Here is a 25,072-nt window from a genome sequence, read left to right as displayed (position 1 = left end):
AAGGGCACGAATCAAACTTTATTACACAACATAATAATATTAATATTCATTACCAAAACGTATGTGTCATATTAGTTTGTGAGTATTGATATTTTAAATGATGCATTTCAGTTTTGTCCACATGATGTCTACACTTCTGTGTTTGTTCTCACTGACGTCTGGTAAAGTAATACAGTTGATTATTTAACATTACATAACAGATCATGTGCACACACACAACTGAAGACATTTGATCTGATCGTCCAGAGTTCAATCTGACTAAGAGTTCATCTGTGAGAGCAACCAGCATCCAGGAAATGTGAAATGGGAACATGGTTAATTCATATCTGGCTTTTCATATTTGTAAAACTACAAGGTGAGAAACAATGACATCAATTTGTGTTTACTTTGGAAACAGTCTTTGCATAGGATTCAGCAGATATAATATAAGATTCACATCGGCGAATAATAAAACATGTGTCCCATTGTGGTCATGTGTTGATGGGGCTCATGCAGAGAGGCCGTTGACTCTGTAAGGCAGCGGGGGGGAGGACGGAGGGGGAGACTCTGGGTGAGGAGGGGAGGACGGAGGGGGAGACTCTGGGTGAGGAGGGGAGGACGGAGGGAAGAACATCGAGGATTCCTGGAAGAGCGAGACAAAGAAAAGCCAAAAGTCAAAGATCTTTTCTGTGGATTAAACGTTATGTAATTTGTGTGTGTGTGTGTGTGTGTGTGTGTGTGTGTGTGTGTGTGTGTGTGTGTGTGTGTGTGTGTGTGTGTGTGTGTGTGTGTGTGTGTGTGTGTGTGTGTGTGTGTGTGTGTGTGTGTGTGTGTGTGTGTGTGTGTGCGCACAATCACTGGGTAGAGCCGGTGAGCTGTGTGTGTGTTGGTGTCCATCAGCAGGGGAGCTGTCGGGGAAGATGCTGCGCTCTCAGAGGACTCGCTCACACTGCTGCTGCTCCTCTGAAACACACACACACACACAAACACACACACACACACACACACACACACACACACAGAGGTCAGATGCTAAGTCTCAAACTCTCTGATGACAACATTGTTTTGAAAGGTCTTCACATCCCTTCAGTCTAACGAGGAGAAAGGTGGGGGAAACTTCTGAAGCAATTGGAGACAGGACTCATGTTGACCACAGGGTTGAGATGCCAAATCAATTCTGAAGAACCCTTCCTCTCGTATGTTTGAACTAGTTTCGCTAAGGGTAATCAACATTCTTCATTAGTTAGACTAAACAGGTGGGGACACTGAATCATAATTGTTGTGGCGTATGGCTTAGATGACCTTACACCTTCGGGGTCCTCTACTCCCCGAAGAAGGATGTGTTCCAGGTGTCCCACAACAATAAACTATCTCTGACCGACAGTTGCCCCTTCATAAACTGGTAACAACAACTTGCTTGGGCAGCCCCTCCTTAAGGGAGATTAACGGCTGCAGTTGGAGCATCTGCGTCAGAGGGCGAAGGAGGACACTCAGGGCAAATTATTCCCTGACAATCACATGATACAAATACAATGTCTTGGACTTAAGTGCTACACACATGACATGTTGCTGTTTCCATATTAGCAATATTAAAACAACTTATAGACAAAGGAACATGCACAAAAGGACAAACACACTGTATTAGGAGGCTGTGGCTCAGTGGGTAGTATGATGGACTTCAATTCAGGGGATAGCAAGTTCGAGTCCCACTGCAGTCAGCATGTCGTTGTGTCCCTGGGCAAGACACTTCTCCCCAAATTGCTCCTGTGGGGATTGTCCACAGTACTGAATGTATGTAAGTCGCTTTGGATAAAAGCGTCTAACAAATGACATGTAAGGTAATGTATTACACAATCCCTCATCATACCCTGAATATATTGCAGCCTCAAACATCATTATTAAAACATTTTATTGAGGTGAAATGAGTTGTTAAATGGTTGACTCTATACGGTCAGCCAGAGTGTCAGACACACTCAGACAGAGAACTGAATATTTATAACAAAAGAGTCATATTTCATTCACATTTGGCAGCAAACACTCTGGATACTGCTGGATGAACTCATTACATTACATTACATGTTACTTGTTAGACATACTCAATACTGTGGGCAATCCCCACAGGAGCAATTTGGTGTGAAGTGTCTCAGGGACACAACGACATGCTGACTGCAGTGGGGTTTGAACCTGTGCTCCCTTGATCCGAACACCACTGCGCCACACGCCTCCATAACTCATCTCTCCTTTGGAAAAACACTTTATTGTTAAATAACAAAGGATCCTAACTCAGTAAATGTGCTTCATCAGGACTGAGTGAGTGTGTCTTGATCAGATTTGTAACATTAGAAAACACCAAAACTGACATTCTTTTACTACATTTTGATTTCATTTTTGCAAAAAAAACTATTACGACCGGTATATAACCTTCACCTCTGTCCTCCTCTGTGCTCAAGTAGGACTTTATTTTGCTCATAGTAAAAAGCTTATTTGAGGAAGCATGTTTTCAGGGCCACACATGAGCACCTTGATGGAATGTAAGTGAGAACAAATGTGGCATTTATAACAAAAGTGTAACTGAAACACATATTCTTTTATTCTTTTTCAATGCACTTTCAACTTTAGCATATACAGCTGATCATAGGAGCGTTATAAAAACAGTACTGCCACAAAGTACTGTGTACGTTGTTCAACTTTAAGGAGGCGCGTTTCATGGCGTTAATAACATTAGTTATCATTAATATTTAATGTGTTATAGGTTTTTGTGCATGTAAATGGTCTGCAGAGGCTAAAATCCATTACAGCATGTAAACATGTCACAGTAGAAGCATAACATACAAATATGAACCTGAAAATGAGCATAATATGTCCACTTTAATCATTTTTAAATGGCCATATTTTAATGATGCAATAAAAAATGTTATTTCTTTTAAAATGCGACTTGGTAACAAATGAATTCAAATGTAATCTGTGCTGATTCCTTACTTTTTTCTGATCTGATTACTTAACCCTTCCTAATGAAATGTAATCAGCGACTACCATACCTTAAAGGTCCCATGTCATGCTTTTCCAGTTATTACCCGTCCCCTTGTGTGTTATGTAGCTTTTTATGTAAACGGTCTGCAGAGTCTAAAACCCTCAAAGTACACCCTGTAGCGAGTAAAACTCTAACACAGAAAAGACCTGTCTATGCTGCCCCAGAACGCCTCGTTGGAGATTTCTCTTTTTCCATTGTTTACTTCTTGGGTATAGTGACGTATTTCGGGTATAGTGACGTTACGTTTGGACCAATCCGCGGACTTCCTCACACACACACACACTCGGCGGGACGTTGCGAGGCTCGCTGCTGCGAGGAGCAGACACTGTGAGGTGGCTCACTGGTGTGGGGTCGGCGAGACAGCGAGACACCGCGGAACTCAGCCTGGGCACACACACAAACTCCCAGCCAGGCTGCGGGTGTGTGTGTGTGCCCAGGCTGGGTTTTGCTGTGTCTCGCTGTCTCGCAGACGGCCACTGGGCTCACAGGGAGGGGGGGGGGGGGGGGCAGGAGCTCCAACAAGCCGTTTAGGACAGAGAGTGAATACACATACTATACAGAGATGCTGTATGAGAAACCAATGTGAGTTTGGAACATTACACAATATAAATGTATTTTAGTAGACCTCAACAATGGAGTTATGATCAGTAGAAATGGCCATGACATGGGACCTTTAAGGAAAGTAACGTAATTTGTTCAAGGACTTTTGCATTCAGTTTAAATATGCTACATAGATAAACTTGCCTTGTAACCAGGAATATTTCCACAAATGGGTCATCTAGACGTGATACTGCATCCCAGCTGCCTCATGTCGATTTCCTCTCCTTTATAACGTATAATAGATCAATCAAATCTAATAACATCAAGCTTAATTATCACTTGGTGAACACTTGACAAACAGCCTTTTCGAGTAGTTTAATTGATACAGATCCCTGCTAAAACCTTTAATAAATTAGTGCTCCAGTTGTTCTGCTTTATGCCGAAGGTATGTAATCTGCTTCTTTAAACTGTTGGTTCCGGTCTTTAATTTAATATATTGCAACCAGAATTCCACATGTCAAATAACCAGATACAGAGATCTTCACTCCTACAGGTCTTGAGTCTAAAGGAGTCTTATCAAGGACAATCATCTCTTCTGGAAAGGTATAGACAATAAGGAAGCACTATATACACACACACACACACACACACACACACACACACACACACACACACACACACACACACACACACACACACACGCACGAGATATTGAAGGATTTACTGTAGCATGAGGAGGAAAGCATTCCTAGGAAGTGAACAGAGACCGTTAATCACAGGGTGGATTATGTTATTCAGCAGGATGAAAGCTTTATGGGCTGCAGATAAATTAAGGGGATCTTTGATCTTTGAACGTTCATCAGTATTATAATCAAAAGGAGAAATATGAACGTTGAGGAGGGTGAGCACAAGTTTCCTTTTTTATTTCAATTCCAACCTCGGTCATGAAGAATATGTTTCTCTGTTGTCCCCGTTCATAAAGCATACAACAACAGCATCAGAGCACGGTGCAGAGTCTCTAGATGAGTTTACAGTAGTCCCTCGTTCTTATTAAACATCCATGTTGTAGTCCGCTGTATAGAAAACTGTAGTTTCCATAGTTTCCCCACAGCAGCAGACGCACATTCATGACGTCCGCTGGCGCATCATAAACACGTCGGATAGTGAACGTGCAGTCGGATTCTCTAAAGCACCGCAGTCTCTTCTCCTAAGTCCTTTTGAATTCTCCTATCCGCTATTCCTTAACCCCGTGACGTTTCACTCAGAGGTTAAGGGATAGACGATAGGGTTAGACGATAGGAGCTGATTTTTGGACTATTCGACTGCACCCTCTGTCTGAAACCAGAGCCCAGTCTGCTCTGATTGGTTAGCTGGTCGGCTCTGTTGTAATTGGTCAACCGCTTAGATATGTCATATATGCCATTAGCCTTACTTTGTAACTTTGGGATTTTAGCCTTTGCAGACCATTTACATGCACACAAACCTGTATAACACACTACAGCAAAGGGAAAACCCCCGAAAAGCATAATAACGCCTTTTAAAAACTTCTTCAATGTACTTTAGTTTCATCCTTTCTTAACAAACCCAGTTGCTGCTACAGTCGATGGTTTTAAGAGCTGCAGGAGGAGAGGAGGAATGCTTTTGATTTGTGTGGGCTGAACATAATGGTGGATTGATTTAAAGGCTTCAAACTACTACAAATAAAATGTTTGACCTTGTGTACTATACCCTGTCTTTCCTTAGATACCATAAAACATACTATACATAAATACTGTCTGGCTCCATAAACTATTTGTGAAACTGAGCATGAGTTATATTCAGTTTTCCACAGTTTCACCTCTTTGCTCCGTCTGCTATCTGAGTTGTGTTGTAAAGAGATTAGCTCTTAGCAGTAAAAAGCCTGGAACATCATACCGAACATGTGATTTATGTCTCTTTCTGAATGCCGATCATGCTAAGAGACAGTCATTAAATGGATTCGTAGTTATTTTTTCTTTTTATGGATGAATAAAAAGTTAAAGGACATGCTGTTAACCTCAATGTTCGGAGATATCTTGGACATAAAATGCTTTGCTTTTTGAAAGCAGAACAGAATGTGAAATCTTTCTGATGAACTCCAGGCTAGTGATGTGACGTTCGCGAACGATCCGACTCTTTTGAACGGCTCTTTGGTACGAACGAAGGGAACCGAGTCGTACTTGGTGAGAGCCGTTCTTTTTATCGTTGGTTCACTGCCTGCCACAAATCCACTCGCCTTTAAAGGTCACCTATTATGCAAAATCCACTTGTTCACGTCTCTTCTACATAATCATGTGTCCCCTCTTCTTCATGTCTCTTCTACATCAACATGTGTCCCCTCTTCTTCATGTCTCTTCTACATCAACATGTGTCCCCTCTTCTTCATGTCTCTTCTACATCAACATGTGTCCCCTCTTCTTCATGTCTCTTCTACATCAACATGTGTCCCCTCTTCTTCATGTCTCTTCTACATCAACATGTGTCCCCTCTTCTTCATGTCTCTTCTACATCAACATGTGTCCCCTCTGTGTAAAGAGACTCTGAAAGTTTCAGGAAAAAAGATTCTCTCTCTTTTTGTCCTGATCCATTTATATAAAAACCTGTCTGAAAATGAGCTGATCAGATTTTGGCCACTTTATGATGTCATAACGATGTTTTGGCTTGTGTAATCATTAACCAATCACCAACCAAGGTAACCCCCCCCCCCCACCTTATCACCTGAATCTCCTCCTAGAGCACCATTGAGTTATTTTTAACCAAATATCTCTCAGAGGGGCGTGGGGAGGGGCTCCTTATTTTCATCTAAAGTAACAGACAAAGAATCAGCACTTTTGAAACAGGGCTGAAACAGAAGGGATTATGGGATGCTGCAATGATCTGTTTGGTATTTGGAGCCAAACACTTCAGAGACATGTTTCGTATATATCTGAGACCTATAATATATTGATGAAAAACAGTATAATAGGGGACCTTTAAATGAACTTGCTTTCCTGAATGCACGTTAGCCATAGATGATGGCGTAACGCATTCTGCTTGAGTAGTAGTTTGACTGGCTGACAGATGCAGCAAGTTATACATTTTCTGTGAGTAAAAGTAGATTTCTGGCAATACAGTCAATCATTATCCTGGTGATTCTTTCGCAGATAAACCTATTAACCCGTCCCCTTAAAAAAATAAGATCCGGCTCCCTTCAAAGAGCCGTAATTCCCATCACTACTCCAGGCTCTCCTTAACCCACGGTTCAACTTTAATATTCATATCTGTATCATATCAGTTTTCCCCAACATGGCATTTGTGGTATGGCTAGCTGGATATTATATTGGCAATCATTTCAATTCGAGTCTTTGTTCAACAAATGTATCTGATCTTGCCTCTGTCACATCGTCTCTAGAGTTCATCTGACTAAAAGTTCATCTCTGAAATTATGAGAGCATCCAGCATCCACGAAACGTGTATTGAAAACATGATTGGTTCATATTTGTAAAACAACAAAGTGAGAAATAGCTTGTGTCCGGAGTTCAGCCCAGGTTACTTCTGTTTTCGGATATTCTTCTGTTTCTGGCTTGTGGACTTTGAGTTTATTTATTTTTGTATTATTAAATCTTCTCAGTTTCAGTTTTGCCCCTCAAAGGGTCTTGATGCTTCTACTTGAGCTTGGTTTTAAGGTCTTCTATGTATACAGTGTCTAAAACTCAAAGAGTGCAGCTCCGCAGGTTAATTAAATCATGTCATATATTTAGTTTAAATTGTAAAGAAATATAAACAATCCCTTACATATAGGTGTTAAATATTTTAGGAGTAGGGTATCGGCCTTTTTGTCTTCATATATTGTATAGTTTTATTTTCGTTGTAATATACTTCTTAATCTTTAATTTATGTACTACAGTATGTCTTTGAGCTACAGTAACAACCCCTTCTTGGGATCAATAACGCTTTAACCTTATTTGCTGTTACTCTGGCTTTACAGTATATACAACATCAACACAAATACTACCTTATAAACGTCTTACCAGGTGTTTGACGCTGCCGAGCACCGCTGTGGTGAGGATTCCCGCGAAGAAGGCCACCAGGTTCAGGCTGGCGAGGATCCAAATCAAAACGTACAGAGTGAAAACTTCCTCACAGCTTTTTACTCCAACAAACTCGTAGTAGTTGTTCAGGTAGCCTCCACTGCGGAAGGAAAACAGAATCCGTTGTAATTTAAAGGTCACCTATTATGCAGAATCCACTTCTTCATGTCTCTTCTACATCAACATGTGTCCCCTCTTCTTCATGTCTCTTCTACATCAACATGTGTCCCCTCTTCTTCATGTCTCTTCTACATCAACATGTGTCCCCTCTTCTTCATGTCTCTTCTACATCAACATGTGTCCCCTCTTCTTCATGTCTCTTCTACATCAACATGTGTCCCCTCTTCTTCATGTCTCTTCTACATCAACATGTGTCCCCTCTTCTTCATGTCTCTTCTACATCAACATGTGTCCCCTCTTCTTCATGTCTCTTCTACATCAACATGTGTCCCCTCTTCTTCATGTCTCTTCTACATCAACATGTGTCCCCTCTTCTTCATGTCTCTTCTACATCAACATGTGTCCCCTCTGTGTAAAGAGACTCTGAAAGTTTCAGGAACAAAGATTCTCTCTTTTTGTCCTGATCCATTTATATAAAAACCTGTCTGAAAATGAGCTGATCAGATTTTGGCCACTTTATGATGTCATAACGATTTTTTGGCTTGTGTAACCATTAGCCAATCAGCAACCAAGGTAACCCCCCCCCCCCCCCCCAACTTATCCCCTGAATCTCCTCCTAGAGCACCAACAGGCGCTTTCACACCGGAGTACTTTTCCCGTTTAGTTCCGATAGTTCCTGGGATTTTGCGTTCACACCAAAAAGAGAACTTAGTTCATGAGAACTTTTACCCCCTTTTTAGTCCCTGCTAGAGAGGTGGTACTTTCCTGGGGAGTAAAAAGTTCCAATTTCGATTGGCTGGGCGAATTGCAAACCACGCCCCGTAAAACTCGGAAAGGTTTTGTGAAGCCGCCATTGTATTTGCTGGCATTAGCATTATTAGCATTAGCATTAGCCCCGCGCACCAACGGAGAGAGAATAACTTATGGCAACACAAAATAAAACATGGGAGCGGTGGAGATGAAGAGGTGTCGGCGTTCTGGCGATTTACTCGGAAGGCTTCAGTAGAAGCTGCTGGGAGTCCCAGCAGCTTCTACTGAAGTCAGTCCCCAACTCCGGGGACTTCCGGCCGGGACTTGGCAGTAAACCCAAAGCAGAAGAAGAAGAAGTGACGTCAGCGGCTTCATTTGCGTAATCTTCCCTCAGGGAACTTATTCCGGTGTGAACGCGATCTACTCCTATTAGTTCCATGGGGGTACTAAGTGCCGGGCACTAAGTACGGCAAAGTACTTGGTGTGAAAGCGGCTAATGTGTTCTTTTTAACCAAATATCTCTCAGAGGGGCGTGGGGAGTGGCTCCTTATTTTCATCTAAAGTAACAGACAGAGAATCAGCACTTTTGAAACAGGGCTGAAACAGAGGGGATTATGGGATGCTGCAATGATCTGTTTGGTATTAGGAGCCAAACACTTCAGAGACATGTTTTATCTGAGACCTATAATATATTGATGAAAGACAGTATAATAGGGGACCTTTAATGGAGAAGAAAAGGTAAAAAAAAAAGCCAGTGATTTTGGTGAAAGTTCTCAATAAATTGGCAGATGACAGGGGTCTGTTCGTCAATAATATCTAATACAGTATTGTAGAAATGTTATTCTCTCACTTGGCGCAGTCGTACAGGTCGCAGCAGTAGCAGGTCCCGCTTCGTACCGTCATGTTACACGACTCCTTTGGACTCCAACAGGTCGCCTGGGAAAGGAAACTGCAAATTAAAATGTGTCACAGTTCACCCACAAATAATACGAGTTTGGACAATAATTTTCTTAAAGACATCGAAAGCAAATTCAGAAACATAAGCATTTCATATGTCACAACCACTGAATACCTTACATTGCATGGATATAAATGTCTATGTTTTATAAGATAAGATAAGATGTACTTTATTGATCCCAATTTGGGACATTTTTGAAATAATATTCGAAATGATATTCACCTCTTTGCATTAAAACATCAAATGTCTTCATGTGCAATTTTGCAAGCTGATTTTTTTTCAATACTCACAAAATAGGATCCGAAAAATGTTCATTGCTTATTCAATCGGTCAAATTGAAGATGCAACATGTTCTGAACCTACATTTTTAGGATCTGAATTTGTGAAAGGTTGAAAAAAAAAATATTTCCACAACAAACAAATTCAGATAAATGGCTTTCAAATTGTCAATTCTATACATTTGGTAGTTTACATTTTTTTTATTTTTAGTATTCAGTAGATGTTAGAAAACGAAAATGTTTGTCTCTTTTTTGCTCCCATACATTGGTCTTCACTCACAGAGGTGTAGAAGTTCTCGTAGACGTAGCTGCTGCCGCCGCTGTAGTACTGGCATCGGTCTGCTTTCAGTGGACGCATGTCCTGCCAAAAGTAAAAATATGGAGAAATATCATCCACAGAATGTCATCAAAGACATCAATCTAACTTAATTCAGGTTACACCCAAGATATCAAGAAAAAAAATTGACATTTACAAGATAACCCAGATGTCTCTGATCAAAACTTTGTTTTTATTCTTTTTCGGATACATTTCCCAAAACTCACTCGGCCCAGTATGAACACAAGGTTACTTTCCTGGGAAATGTCTCAGGATTTTTTAAATATATTGAACTTTAAGGTCCTGGACTTCCATCAGTGCCCCTGCTGTGAGAGCGATGTGTGTGTGTGTGTGTGTGTGTGTGTGTGTGTGTGTGTGTGTGTGTGTGTGTGTGTGTGTGTGTGTGTGTGTGTGTGTGTGTGTGTGTGTGTGTGTGTGTGTGTGTGTGTGTGTGTGTGTGTGTGTGTGTGTGTTTATCTTAATATGCATTAAATAAATATATAAATACATTTGATCCGTAGTTCTTGTAGTCTTCCTCTTTACAGAATGAAAAAGGAACACAGATGTGGAAAATGGGAATCATATCTGCTTTGAATACGTTGAAGAAAAGCAACATGTTGAACCTGTTACTGAATAAGACACACTTACTGTAAGCATGGGCGTAATTTCCACTGGGGACAGGGGGGACATGTCCCCCCCACTTTTCAAAATCCCATTTGTGTCCCCCCCACTTTTTAAATGTGTTTATTATTTATTTTTTACGCAAGCGGTCATCGTCACGGAGGATTGGGTTGTTGTTAGCATCCGGTGCTAGCTCGGAGCTAACGGAGAATTGGAAGCTGTTTCAACAATAAGGAGAGGGAGAGATAACGCTCAGGGAGGTAAAGGACTCGCTGAGCGATTAGATTGTAAACTTTAGTCTAGTTATCTCAGTGGGTCTCAAACGGTTTCCTCATCTATGTAAACAAATATCTCCATCTATTTAATATTAGTTGTATATAAAATAAGTTAAGAAATCCTTCCAATGTGTACTATCTATAGGTCAGTACAAAAATAAAAAAACACAGTTTCAAAGGGGAGTGATTAGTCAAATATGCATAAATAAAAAGAAAGAAAGCAGACTAGGTAAGATAAAGATAGGAGAGAGGAGTTTATCAATGATTTGTTATTGCTTGTGAGCATATTCTAATGTTTTTTGGAGTATTGAAATATACTGTATACAGTTCTGTTTTATATGAGTGTTGAGAACTGTATCCATACATCTCTTCATTTGTGCACCAGATTGATGCATTTAGCTTCGATTTAAAGAAAACAAATCTTCCCGGGGTGCATGCCCCCGGACCCCCCTAGAGGATGTCAGGTAATCACAAATAAAACAGGTTCACATGGATAGGATACTAGATAAGTGTGCACACTCATTATATACACTACACATTTTTCTTGGATTTGTTAACACTATAGTCCCTAATATATTTGTAGAAAGGCAGGAAATTAAATTAAATTGAGAAAAATGTTCATTGTGGAGGACCCCCTGTTTTGTGTCCCCCCCCACTTCTCAAACCAAAGTTACACCCTTGACTGTAACGGAACGTCTCCACAGCAGCGTTAAAAAATCTTGAAACGCTTCTGCCCATTCACTTTGAATGGGGTGACGTCACTTTCCCTCACTTTTCGCCGAAATGCATTGTGGGCAGGCGAGCGGAGATTTTCAGGATTTTCAGGATTCAAAGTTGAACAATGTTCAACTTTTGAAGCTGAGGTGGAAGCGGCAGCCAATCAAATCCCGTGTACGCAAATCTGGCAGTTCAAGCTCTAGCCAATCAAACGGCGTGTATGCTGGGAGAGACATACCGCAGGTCATTTCCTCATATTCCAAAAAATGGAGGAGAAATTAGCGGTAGGGAATCACCCGGTGCTTTATGACCAGTCCCTATTTACCTACCGGGATATAAACCGGAGGAGCCAGGCATGGAGGGAGGTGGCAGAGACAGTGGTAGGTTTTCGCCTGTTTTGGGAGTTTATATCCAGTTTACTTCGGGCTTTTTTGCTTCGTATGTCGCGGGCGGGAGATTCATGTGATTGGTTGCTCGCAAAAAATCCTCAAGCTTCAGATACGCCCACCTCCAAGATTTTTTTAACGCTGCTGTGTAGACGGCCCGTAAGAATGAATATATTACAGCTAATTTGAAAAATGTATTCAAGAGAAGTATGCATGCATGCTGTAAATCTTCCATACCGTGTTAGCAGAACACAGCTAGTATCTAATAGTAAAGCACTGGTGCCATTTGTTGTTCAATAAATCTGTTTTGAACACAGAAGAACAAAAGGTTAAAGGTGGGGGCTTGACTCTTTTTACTTTATTTTATTGTGCCAATGTGAAGTAATCCCTTCTCCTGGGTCTGTCTGTAAAACGTTGACGCGATAAAGTTCCTGATTCTTTACTGCAAAAACGTTAAGTCATAAAAATTTCTTATTCTCAAGGAGTTCTGTATGATCTGCAGCATATTAGAAAATGACATGGAAAGACTGTTTTGTGAAACAAAATGCAACGCGATAATGAAAAATACAGGATTCTTCACAAGTATCTGATCGAGGGGAACGTCATGCTTTCTGTAGCGGAACATTTCTAGACGTGATTTTTGGCAAGAAAGTATTCCTTATCTGGGTGTTTCTCCTGTTCCTCGCAAATGTTAGATAAATTGATCAAAATTTATAGTGATAGGTGGTTTGCACACATGCAACACACCCTTAAATCAGATTAGGATGTTCTTTTACACAAACTCCTCATGTAGATTAGTCATGGAAAATGTTTTTCTTCGTATCGACAGCCAAAAAAGTTGAAATATAACTATATAATAATCTTGCACGCCCTGCGATTTGACTGTTGGACGTGCTCACCTGGAGCTGTTGATGCTGAAAGGATATACTGTCGAACCTCATTTCAGAATAACAGAAATCTCAGCCTGGATTCATTTTTAGTTTGGTCCAGAAAGATAAACACAGGTCTTCGAAACAAAACAGCCAGAAAAATGAAATGTATTTTAATCACTTCAACACTTGTCTGCCATTATCAGGTTGCATGATGAGAGAGCTGACCTGGTGTTACTCTGCGAAGGGTTGAGGGCTGACCCAAGAAGAAGAAGAAGAAGGTCAATAATCTCTTCTCTGTAACCAAACTGAGTACATGATGTACAATGGCTTTACATTTTGAGTTAGATGAAAAGATTGATACCACTCTCGTACATCTGTGTGCTAATAAGGAAGCTACACAAACTTATCTTAGCATACAGACGAAGAAAAAGCTAGGCTGGCTCTGCTCAATGTGAATAACCTCCACTGACCTGAACCTCTGAACTCACTCATACATGTGATGCCTGTTTCCTTGTATCTTGTCACAATATTCGTGTTGTTGCAAAAAAGACTTGATGTGAGAAAGTGTTACTGTATCGTATCGATTCGTAATGTATCGTATCATATAGAGTCTTTGCTTCACAGTGGGATGTTTTCTTTCACTTACTTGAATAAGATTTTAATGTAGTCTCACGCACACACGCACGCACGCACGCACGCACGCACGCACGCACGCACGCACGCACGCACGCACGCACGCACGCACGCACGCACGCACGCACACACACACACACACACACACACACACACACACACACACACACACACACCACTGAGGTCGGTTTACTTTCATTTCTGAGTGGAAGAATTCAAGTTGAAATCGCTGATTTAAACGTTACCAATTTGTATCGGAAAAGTTATGATCATTTCCATGGTAGCATAAAAGCTTATTTTATTGATATGTGAAGACACAAGAACACAGTTGAATTTTTACTCCAAAATATTGTGAAATGTCGACATATGTGTAAATAAAAACTACAATCAAGAGCATCATTGTTGGTAGTTGTAAGGGCGTTACATCAAATTATAAAACTGTTTTTTCAGAGTGAGTGGATCCAAGTGGAATTCATTTTAGTTTATCTTAGAGGCTGGAAACAGCAATGAAGTTAATTATTTGTTATACAGTTAAATGTTTTATCAGGGAGGCATCTTGCTCTCGATCAATCACATTCAGTAACATTAACCTGTTGAGCCCTGAGCCTGTTTTTCAGGTCTCAGGCTCGAAAATGACATTCCCAGAACAAATGACTATATCTTCACTTCTAAAAGGGTTACATTAATAATCTTTTTTCTCAAAGTAATGATAAACCTGTGAGTTGGATGTAGAAAAGTCAGAATCAATATAGATGTTTTTTATTTTAAAGAAAATTCAGATTGAACATAGTAAAAAACTGTACATTTTAGTGTCCGTCCAAAGATTATTTTTTACTTATAGTGAAAACTACCCTTGGATGATGGGTTAGTAGACTAAAAGCTTTAGGAATCCAAAGTACAACATATAATAAGTACCCTGTATCAAGATTGATGCAAAACAAGTGAAATATGACCTTTTTAGAGAGATTTAGAAAAATAAACTCCACCTCTGAGGTGATTTGGGTGGAAAGCCAAAGCAAACCGGACGGTGCCGCTCGGTCCTGCCCAGTTTGTTTTCTCACATTAAGATTTTATATCTGCTAATCAAAGCTGTTAAAAGAAACCCTTATAGCTGGAGCATGTTGTAAAACCTTATGGGAACTCGTTTTCTGTGTAAATATCGCCAACTGAGCGCTGTTGGCACCCTGCGGGCCAAGAGGCTCACATTAAAGCAGCGTGAGGATTGTTATTGCTTTATAGTGTCATGTTACTGCTTTGTTCCATCGTCCATAACAATCATATCACATTTCACAGTTTACGCAAGTAAGTGCCGTTAACTCACCATGTTAAACACAACACAGACGCCATCAATCACCACGCACAGGAACGAGCCCATCACGCCCAAACTGAGGAACACTATCGCAGCAGTCAGCTGGAGCGGGAACAGAGAAAGAAAACACAAATGAGAGGATTTCCAAATAAAGCTGCATGACGGGAACAAAACACATGTTTGGCTATTTTCCTTCCAACATGTTAGATTTGCAAAACAGTCACAGCAGGAACAGTTTGGAAGCCATACTGTACTTAACATGTGATAGTTGTGGAGCGATGTCTTCACACGGCAGTTTGCTTTAAAAAAAGGGTGTTTCTTTGTAGCATTAATTAACTCATTCAATAAAGAGAATATTGCTTTAATCTTTAAATGTCTTATGTTTGAAGGCAAAATTATAAAAAATTACATTTTAATATGACATTTGTATGGATTTCCTATCTCATCTCAGAGGGAGTTTCTCTCCCACACACTCGCGCTTCTATCGGCTAGCGCTCTGATACATTGTGTGTGATAGGCTAAGGGGCGGGACATCTTTAAGCTGTTGATCAATCACAACAGAGCCAGCCAGCTAACCAATCAGAGCAGACTGGGCTCTGGTTTCAGACAGAGGGTGAAAAGAGGTGCTGCAGCACAGGCAGTATGAGACAAATAAAGAGCTTTTTGAACATTAAAGGTGGGGTAGGTAATTTTGGAGAAACCAGCTCGAGTGCGCTAGAATTTGAAAATACACAGCCGGAAAAAATCTGCCACTTCCTTACAGAGCCCCTCCTCCAACACACACGAACGCGCACATGACCAATGAGGGCACGAGATAAGTTTGTGCACAGATGGAAGGCTGACAGGCAGGTAGGCCATCCAGTTATTTTAGCTGGGCCGGCTAAAATGATTGGTCGTGCTTTTTACAGTACTACGGCTTCCACAGATGACATTTTTTTATGTATTTTTTGTCAAAGCACTTCAGATATTCATTGCTATCGGGATGTTAAGAGTATTCCATGGAATATAACAAAAAGTGTATCTCGAGCCGGTTTCTCAAACTGACCTACCCCACCTTTAAAGCAGGGAGACATGGACTTGTGTAATAATAGTTATTTAAAAAAATATGCAAACAAGTCAAAGAAAACAAAATGAACATTATAAAATATCATCATTTTGTTATAATTTAGTCCCGATATTTCAATGTCAGTAAATTCACTCTAGCCGGTTGTCTTTAGGAAGAGGTTGGAGGGGGGGGGGGCTTCACATGCAGGCTGCTGAGGGCCTGATATCAGTGTCAGAACAGAAACGTTAGTTTAAACTGAGACTCCTCTCAATCACAATGTTATTCCTGCCTACTTGAAAGCGAACAAAGAAAATAATTGCGTTAGCTCGACCGTGCGGAGACAAGCCGACTCATTCCTGCTCTTCATTAATCACAGTATCAGTTTACCGCACTGAGGGACGCCGTCCGCAGAATAAATACAATCTGACAGATGAAGAATCCATTAACAAACATTATTTTCCATTGAATCAATTTCCTGTCTTCTCAAATATTTGAAGTTCAACCAAACAAACATCTCCATCCCATAAATCAAGCCTCTTAAATACTTATTTTATCAGGGTGTCAAATGTAATATATATGTATATACAGTATAACATGTATTATGAATGTTTTTCTTAGATAACCATTCGCCCACTTTGTATATATCTGTTTTTAACAGGATGTATGTTTCTGTTGATTTGTGTCAAAAAGATATATTTATATGAAATATCCTGACATGAGATCTGAAACCTGGAAAATGTAACTCTAAGACTGTAAGAGTTTATTTAGCTAACATGATTACAGCAAACACATGCCATGACTTAAACAACAAACAGGGTTCTTTGTTTACTAATCAAATTACCTAATTTCTGTAAATAGCCATACCTGCTCTCATAATGTACTTTTGTTTAAGTAAATGGTTTTAACATGGTAAAGTGAACCAAGAAAAAACGGACAAAAGTGTATTTAGTCCATGTGAGCAGGTTTTTTTCTACATGTAGAGCTTTATCATTAATATTACTATTATCAATATTATTATTATTATTATGATCAGAATCAGAAACAGGTTTATTGCCAAGTAGGTTAACACATACGAAGAATAATTAAACAAGATACAATATGTGTAGTATTGTTATAGAAAATGGATGAGAGGTAGCTTAGGTACAAATGTGCAAATATTTGGAGGGTTGTATATTATTATATTAATATCATTATCATTATTATATATTTAGATCAATCAATTCATAAAGAAAATAATCCAAAGGTTAATCAATAAGGGAGAGAATCTCTGTCCCTGTAACGAACTGTAAGGAAGTGTCGTGATGACTCTTTATAACGAGCAGACAAACACCATTCTTAACAAATTAACGCTTGTGTTTCTGTTTTTGAACACACCCCAAACTCTTGAAATGCGCTCTGAATAAAAACATATGCACACCGTTTCAACATGTGTTCTGTGTCCAAACACCTCTCCCTGTTCACTGTAAACTCGCTGCCTGCCAGGCTCAGAAATCAGAGGAGAATCGGAGAAAAAGGAGAAAAGCGAGGCGTGTGGTGCAGTGGGTTAGTGCGTAGGTGTTCGGATCAGGGGGGTCACAGGTTCAAACCCCACTGCAGTCAGCATGTCGTTGTGTCCCTGAAGACACTTCACCCCAGATTGCTCCTGTGGGGATTGTCCACAGTATTGAGTATGTAAGTATGGGAGGCTGTGGCTCAGTGGAGAGTGTGCTGGACTTCGAATCAGGGGGTAGCAAGTTCAAACCCCACTGCAGTCAGCATGTCGTTGTGTCCCTGAAGACACTTCACCCCAAATTGCTCCTGTGGGGATTGTCCACAATACTGAATGTACGTAAGTCGCTTTGGATAAAAGCGTCTAACAAATAACATGTCATGTAAAAAAGCATATTTCTCATTTGATACAATTTCAAGTTCCTCAGTGTCAAAGTGAGTGGCCACAAGATGGACGCTGTCCCTGAGCTTTATGTACACACTCTGGGCCGAAACACACACTCCTCCTGTGGCAGTTTGTTGGTGGGAAAACATGAGGAAGAATTACGACAGAAGGTGTGTGTGTGTGTACGTGCGGGAGGAAACACCGTACCAGCTGTCTGCGGTTTTCCTCCAGACAAAGTCCCAGAAGCCCCAGGAACGATCCAAGAGTCAGCTGAAAAGAACATAAAAACATGAGCACAGTTAGCGCAAGATAAATAAAGTTCATTTGAGTAACTGTGACACTTTGTTATGATTCGGTTCTCGTCCAAGAAAAGGACTCAGCATGATTTTAGCACTTAACAGCTATAAAAATGTCTCTTGTGGAAGCATTTTAAAAAGCATAAATAATGTTTTATGTTGCATACTGTTGCCTAAAGATGTAGAACAAATGACCCAGTAAAAACTCCCCTCTTCTGTAGAAACTGATTCTGATTTGATTTAGAAGACTTCCAGTGAACCAATGATGTCTTTGCAGTTTTTAAATAAAACAACCGTGAATGTGAGCCACAAAAGAGAGTGTGGATGTTTCACTGGTTTTTGTTTCAGTGAAGCAAAACATTTATCTGGCGAGACGAAAGCTTTGCAGCTGAAAACACTGCTGCTATTTTGCTCCCATAACATGAATCCTTTCACACAGAAATGATCCAGAGTACAGATTAATATTTGTACCTTTGTCTGTTTGCAACTATACACTTCACTTTTTCTGTTTTATATTATAATAAACTGAGTTTTGGACTGGACAAAAACATATTTTAGGACTTGGATGTTCTTCTATTTAATATTTTCAGACATTTTATAGACCATTGATCAATGAAGGAAGTAATCAGCAGGTTCATCCAGAATGTTCAGGTGTATATCAGTATGTAGTGTCTCTACTTTAAAGAGTCCTCTCCTGCTGATGTTCAGGTGTATATCAGTATGTAGTGTCTCTACTTTAAAGAGTCCTCTCCAGCTGATGTTCAGGTGTATATCAGTATGTAGTGTCTCTACTTTAAAGAGTCCTCTCCTGCTGATGTTCAGGTGTATGTCAGTATGTAGTGTCTCTACTTTAAAGAGTCCTCTCCTGCTGATGTTCAGGTGTATATCAGTATGTAGTGTCTCTACTTTAAAGAGTCCTCTCCTGCTGATGTTCAGGTGTATATCAGTATGTAGTGTCTCTACTTTAAAGAGTCCTCTCCTGCTGATGTTCAGGTGTATATCAGTATGTAGTGTCTCTACTTTAAAGAGTCCTCTCCTGCTGATGTTCAGGTGTATGTCAGTATGTAGTGGTCTCTACTTTAAAGAGTCCTCTCCTGCTGATGTTCAGGTGTATATCAGTATGTAGTGTCTCTACTTTAAAGAGTCCTCTCCTGCTGATGTTCAGGTGTATATCAGTGTGTAGTGTCTCTACTTTAAAGAGTCCTCTCCTGCTGATGTTCAGGTGTATATCAGTATGTAGTGGTCTCTACTTTAAAGAGTCCTCTCCTGCTGATGTTCAGGTGTATATCAGTATGTAGTGTCTCTACTTTAAAGAGTCCTCTCCTGCTGATGTTCAGGTGTATATCAGTATGTAGTGTCTCTACTTTAAAGAGTCCTCTCCTGCTGATGTTCAGGTTCATATCAGTATGTAGTGTCTCTACTTTAAAGAGTCCTCTCCTGCTGATGTTCAGGTGTATATCAGTATGTAGTGTCTCTACTTTAAAGAGTCCTCTCCTGCTGATGTTCAGGTGTATATCAGTATGTAGTGTCTCTACTTTAAAGAGTCCTCTCCTGCTGATGTTCAGGTTCATATCAGTATGTAGTGTCTCTACTTTAAAGAGTCCTCTCCTGCTGATGTTCAGGTGTATATCAGTATGTAGTGTCTCTACTTTAAAGAGTCCTCTCCTGCTGATATTCAGGTGTATATCAGTATGTAGTGTCTCTACTTTAAAGAGTCCTCTCCTGCTGATGTTCAGGTGTATATCAGTATGTAGTGTCTCTACTTTAAAGAGTCCTCTCCTGCTGATGTTCAGGTGTATATCAGTATGTAGTGTCTCTACTTTAAAGAGTCCTCTCCTGCTGATGTTCAGGTGTATATCAGTATGTAGTGTCTCTACTTTAAAGAGTCCTCTCCTGCTGATGTTCAGGTGTATATCAGTATGTAGTGTCTCTACTTTAAAGAGTCCTCTCCTGCTGATGTTCAGGTTCATATCAGTATGTAGTGTCTCTACTTTAAAGAGTCCTCTCCTGCTGATGTTCAGGTGGATATCAGTATGTAGTGTCTCTACTTTAAAGAGTCCTCTCCTGCTGATGTTCAGGTGTATATCAGTATGTAGTGTCTCTACTGTGACATGTGTCCATGCTTTAATGTTCAAAAAGCTCTTTATTTTTCTCATATTGCCTGTGCTGCAGCACCTCTTTTCACCCTCTGTCTGAAACCAGAGCCCAGTCTGCTCTGATTGGTTAGCTGGCCGGCTCTGTTGTGATTGGTCAACAGCTTAGAGATGTCACGCCCCTTAGTCTATCACGTACAATGTGTTGGAGTGCTAGCCAATAGAAACATGAGTGTTACATGTCACTATATTACGGATTAAACAAAGGAGGTGTTTCAGGCGTGTGTGAGAGAAAACTCCCTCTGGAAGGAAGGGAACTCAGGGATTTTAGCCCCTGCAGACCATTAACATGCACACAAAGACAAACCTATATAACACACTACAGGAAGCAGAATAAGGCGTCTTTAACGTCGATCGATGACTCCGGAGATGTAGCCCGCTCAGTTCAGGCTCTCTGATTGGTCGTGGTATAAACTCCAGCAGCACCAGCAGCAGGGGAACAGACTGAGCATGCTCAACAAACCAACCAGAGCCCCCGCCTCACCCGCAACTCCATCTCTGGATGAGAGAGAGAGAGAGAGAGAGAGAGAGAGAGAGAGAGGATTCGGAGAACTGGAGAGACGATGAGAGAGAGGAGCTGAGAGAGACAGAGAGACGAGAGGACGAGAGAGAGAGAGAGAGAGAGACGAGAGGAGGAGAGACGAGAACTGAAGCTGAGAGCGAATGAGCCCGAGAGAGAAGAGTGAGGTAGAGAGAGAGAGAGAGGAGAGAGGGGATGAGAAGAGATGAGAGAGAAACATGAGACTGTGCACTGACAGAGCTGGAAAAGTACTGAGTTTAAACTGGTGTAAAAGTAGCTATAATACATTGTAAAAATACTTAGTGAGCATTAAAAGTGTTTTTTACTTACATTTTGATACTAATACTTTTATACTTTAACAATTTTGAATGCAGGACTTGTAACAAATTCATTTTCACAGTTGTATTATTCATTGTACTTATGTTAATTATGTAAGCACTTCTTCCATCACGGTTTATTTCCTTTAATTAAAATGCCTTATCATTGCACTTTTAGCTGCAACCATTATTTTTTTAATTGCCTCTTTGTTTTAAAATGTGCTGTACAAATAAACTAACCTTGAACCTTGAAGACTATTTAAAGTATGATGCATTGTTGGAGGAGATGTTTTGAAAATTCCTTCCTGCAGTTTAATGTCAAGGTCGACAAAATAACCTAATTTGCCTTGATGTAATGTAATGTAATTTAATTTAACTTAATCTAATTTAAAAAAAACAATGACCCGAACCCTATGTCTCCATGTCTACATTCTTCAAATGTCATCACCGTTTACATTGCATTATTTCTAATGTAACTGACACACCATGACTTTCAACCTTCAGGTTATTAAATGAAATAAATAACTGTATTAGTAAGAAAATAATCAATCAATCAATCAATGTTTATTTATATAGCCCAATATCACAAATGTTACATTTGTCTCAGTGGACTTCACAGTTTGTACAGAATATCAGTATGACAATACGACAACCTCTGTCCTTAGACCCTCACATCGTACAAGGAAAAACTTCCAAAAAAATAAATAATAGATCAGACATGTCCTACGGATGAATACAAAGCAAATATCCTGATACCATTGATGGTCTTTACTAAGATACAACTTCATGTAGACTGCAGGGAGACATGCAATTCACAAGCGTCCTGGAAGTATGTATATAGAAGAGATATATACATTTATGCATCAATAATAATGAAATAATATACAATACATTATTCTAAAATTTACCATTTTGCATAAAAAGTACTGATACAACTATATTTTGATGATGGCACGTTAGTTCTTTTGACTTTAGTAAAGTTTTGAATGCAGGACTTGATTCTTCACTGGTGTTACTACTTTACCTAAAAAAGGGAGTACTTCCTCCACTGCAAATTGGTAATAAAAAGGTTAAAGGTGGGGTAGGTAATTCACTTCACTTGTTGTTATATTCCATGGAATGCTCTTAACATCCCGATAGCAATGAATACATTAAATGCTTTGACAATAAATACATACAAAAATGTCACCTGTGGAAGCCGTGGCGCTGTAAAAAGCACGACCAATTATCTGCCTCGGCCCGGGTCAAATAACTGGATGGCCTACCTGCCTGTCAGCCTTCCATCTCGTGTACAAACTTATCTCGTGCCCTCATTGGTCATGTGTCATTTTTTCAGCTGCGTACTTTCAAATTCTAGCGCACTCGAGCTGGTTTCTCCATTCTTACCTACCCTACCTTTAAGATATATATTCTGTGATGGGATTTACATGTAGTGAAGTACATTTACTAAAGTACTGTTTTACTGCTTGAGTTACTTTTCAGATTAAGATTCTGCATAGAAACATGTGATAAACCTTTAACATAATGCAATAAAGATTAAACTAATATAGAACAACTGTTTGAGGTACTAACAAAGTTAACTTATCAAATATATTACAAACAAATCTTTAAAAGTGAATACTTTGTGAAACAATATGTCTGTCTACATCAGTAAAATGCTACTCTATGTATACTATTGTTATTTATATAATAATACATCACAATTAATATTGAGGCCGTTTTCTGCAGAATGGGAACTTTTACTTTTGATACTTAAAGTACATTTTGATGACAATACTTCTGCACTATTACTAAAACGTACTTTAACTTAACGGAGTGTTTTGTACTTTTACTTGAGTGAAGGATCTGAATACTTCCTCCAACACTGAGTAAGACAAACTCAGTGGTTGAATGCAACTAAGTATTTACATTCAACTGTACATTTAAGAGCAAAGTTAAGATACTTTTACTTTACTTTTATTATTTTTACATACACTTTATACTTCAACTTCACAATTCAAATATAAATATTGTTCTTTTATCCTATTTTTTACAGCTTTAATTACTGCACAGCAAAATCCGGAGTGTTAATTTAACACTCTGAGATAAGGACCATATGTTCACTGGCAGTGTTAAAATTGACTCTTTAAGTGTTAAATTAACACTTAAAGGGAGGGATTTAAGTGTTAAATGAATCCTTAAGTGTTACATGAACACTTAAAGAGTCAATTTTAACACTGAGAGCCAGTGAACATATGGTCCTTATCTCAGAGTGTTAAATTAACACTCCGGATTTTGTGTGGTGACTTAAAAAGACACAAGTTTATAAAATATGTTTTTCTCTTGTCTTAATATGTTCTCTTTTATATAAACTATATGTTGATGAAGGAAAACCAAGAAAAATACAGTAGGCAAAAGTACGAGTATATTTGAATAAGTTGCTGAAACTTAAATGAATACAATTTAAAAATATATATATATATTGTTATAAATTAAACTTGCATCAAATACAAAGCTTATTCAAGAACACCTAAATCCATTAGCAGTTTGATGGATAAATAAATGGCATAACATCCATATATTTTACATGTTAGTAACTTTCTAACATACTTAGATTTGTTGTGAGTTCTTTGAGTAGTTACTTACTTTTCTTTTTGGATGTCTGAATTTTTTACATTTGGTATTTTCATGTTTAATACTTTAGAAACATTTTACTGACTATACCTACTGACTTTTACTTGAGTAACCATTCCAATGCAGGACTTTAACTTGCAACAGAGTCTTTTTACAGTGTGGTATTAGTACTTTTATCGTCCACTATTGAGAAAGACATATTCTATTCTGCAGCTTCCCCTGTCTCGTGCACCTGACCGCATCACCACTACCTCCTCCTCCTCCTCCTCCTCCGCGCGGTGTTACCTGTTTTTCGGCTCTTCGGCTCTACTTTCTCCCGGCCCGGTGCTGCCTGGGTCCTGGCCGTCATCATGGGTCCTCTTCAGTCCGGGTCCACTTCACACTCAAACACACTCACACACTCTCACACACTCTTCCTCTCTCACACAACTTTATGATCCCTCCTGAGGATGTGGGAGTACTTCACTGCAGCTCTGTACATCCAAGGTCTCTGATGCATTCAAGGACAGTGGGAAACGTGAATGACTGAAATATTCCTTAAATTCAGGATGTGCAACAACATGTGTTTCATTTGACACTGATTTTAAACAGTGTTTGACAGTAAATAACTCTAGATACCACAGTGTTATTATTAAGTATAGTTCTGAGGTACTTTACTTGAGTATTTCCATTTCCTTCTATTGTTTACTAGATTTAGATTTAGACTCATATTAGTGATACAACATATAACCAACCAACTAATAGTTTATTAAGTATAGGACAATATAAACTTTATTTTTCCCTTGGTGAAATTTACAAATGAACTAGGTTTGAATTACATCTTTAAAACCTGCTCCAACAACATGATACAACATAAATAATGACATGTATTTAATGGAACCTCACCTACAAACAATAATAAATGAAATATATAAAAATACAATCATAATAATAAAAAGTATACAGGTAAACATAAATATATAAATAGAAAAACAAATACTGGAGTAATAAAACATATATTTTTAAAATAAATAAATAAAATAATACAAATTAAAGGGGACCTATCATGCAAAATGCACTTTGTACGTCTTTTATACATGAATATGTGTCCCCGGTGTTCCAGGGAACTCACCAAGTGTCAGAAAACACAACCCTCTCTATTTTCCTCCATACCCAAATCTCTAAAAAAGGGGCTGCAACGGATCTGATAAAAACTGATCCAGATTTGAACACTGTCCTGACGTCAGTAAAGTGGCGCAACGGCTATTGGGCCAACTCCACCAATCAGGAGGAGACAGCCACGGTCATTGCCGTTCGAAAGCGCTGGAGACGCTGTAGTACATATGCCAGGCCAGTAGATGGTGCTGTTGCTCACAGAATCAGCCCTTGCAAAAACAGAGCTA

The 25,072-nt window shown here is 39.5% G+C and overlaps 1 protein-coding gene across 1 annotated transcript; it reads right to left on the bottom strand.

Annotated features, from left to right (window-relative positions):
• On the bottom strand, window positions 1-24,097 carry LOC117470066 (transmembrane protein 255B). Its single transcript, XM_034114589.1, is given in 10 exon segments — window positions 1-622; window positions 832-942; window positions 7,579-7,738; window positions 9,359-9,444; window positions 10,025-10,105; window positions 14,886-14,975; window positions 17,999-18,061; window positions 20,597-20,643; window positions 20,646-20,738; window positions 23,976-24,097. Coding segments are annotated over 10 exon segments (933 nt in total). The 5' UTR covers window positions 24,043-24,097; the 3' UTR covers window positions 1-487.
• Window positions 24,098-25,072: the final 975 nt, after the last annotated feature.

Source organism: Trematomus bernacchii, unplaced genomic scaffold (assembly GCF_902827165.1).
Source record: "Trematomus bernacchii unplaced genomic scaffold, fTreBer1.1, whole genome shotgun sequence".
Taxonomy (NCBI): Eukaryota; Metazoa; Chordata; class Actinopteri; order Perciformes; family Nototheniidae; genus Trematomus; species Trematomus bernacchii.
This window is presented reverse-complemented; position numbering and strand designations above follow the sequence as displayed.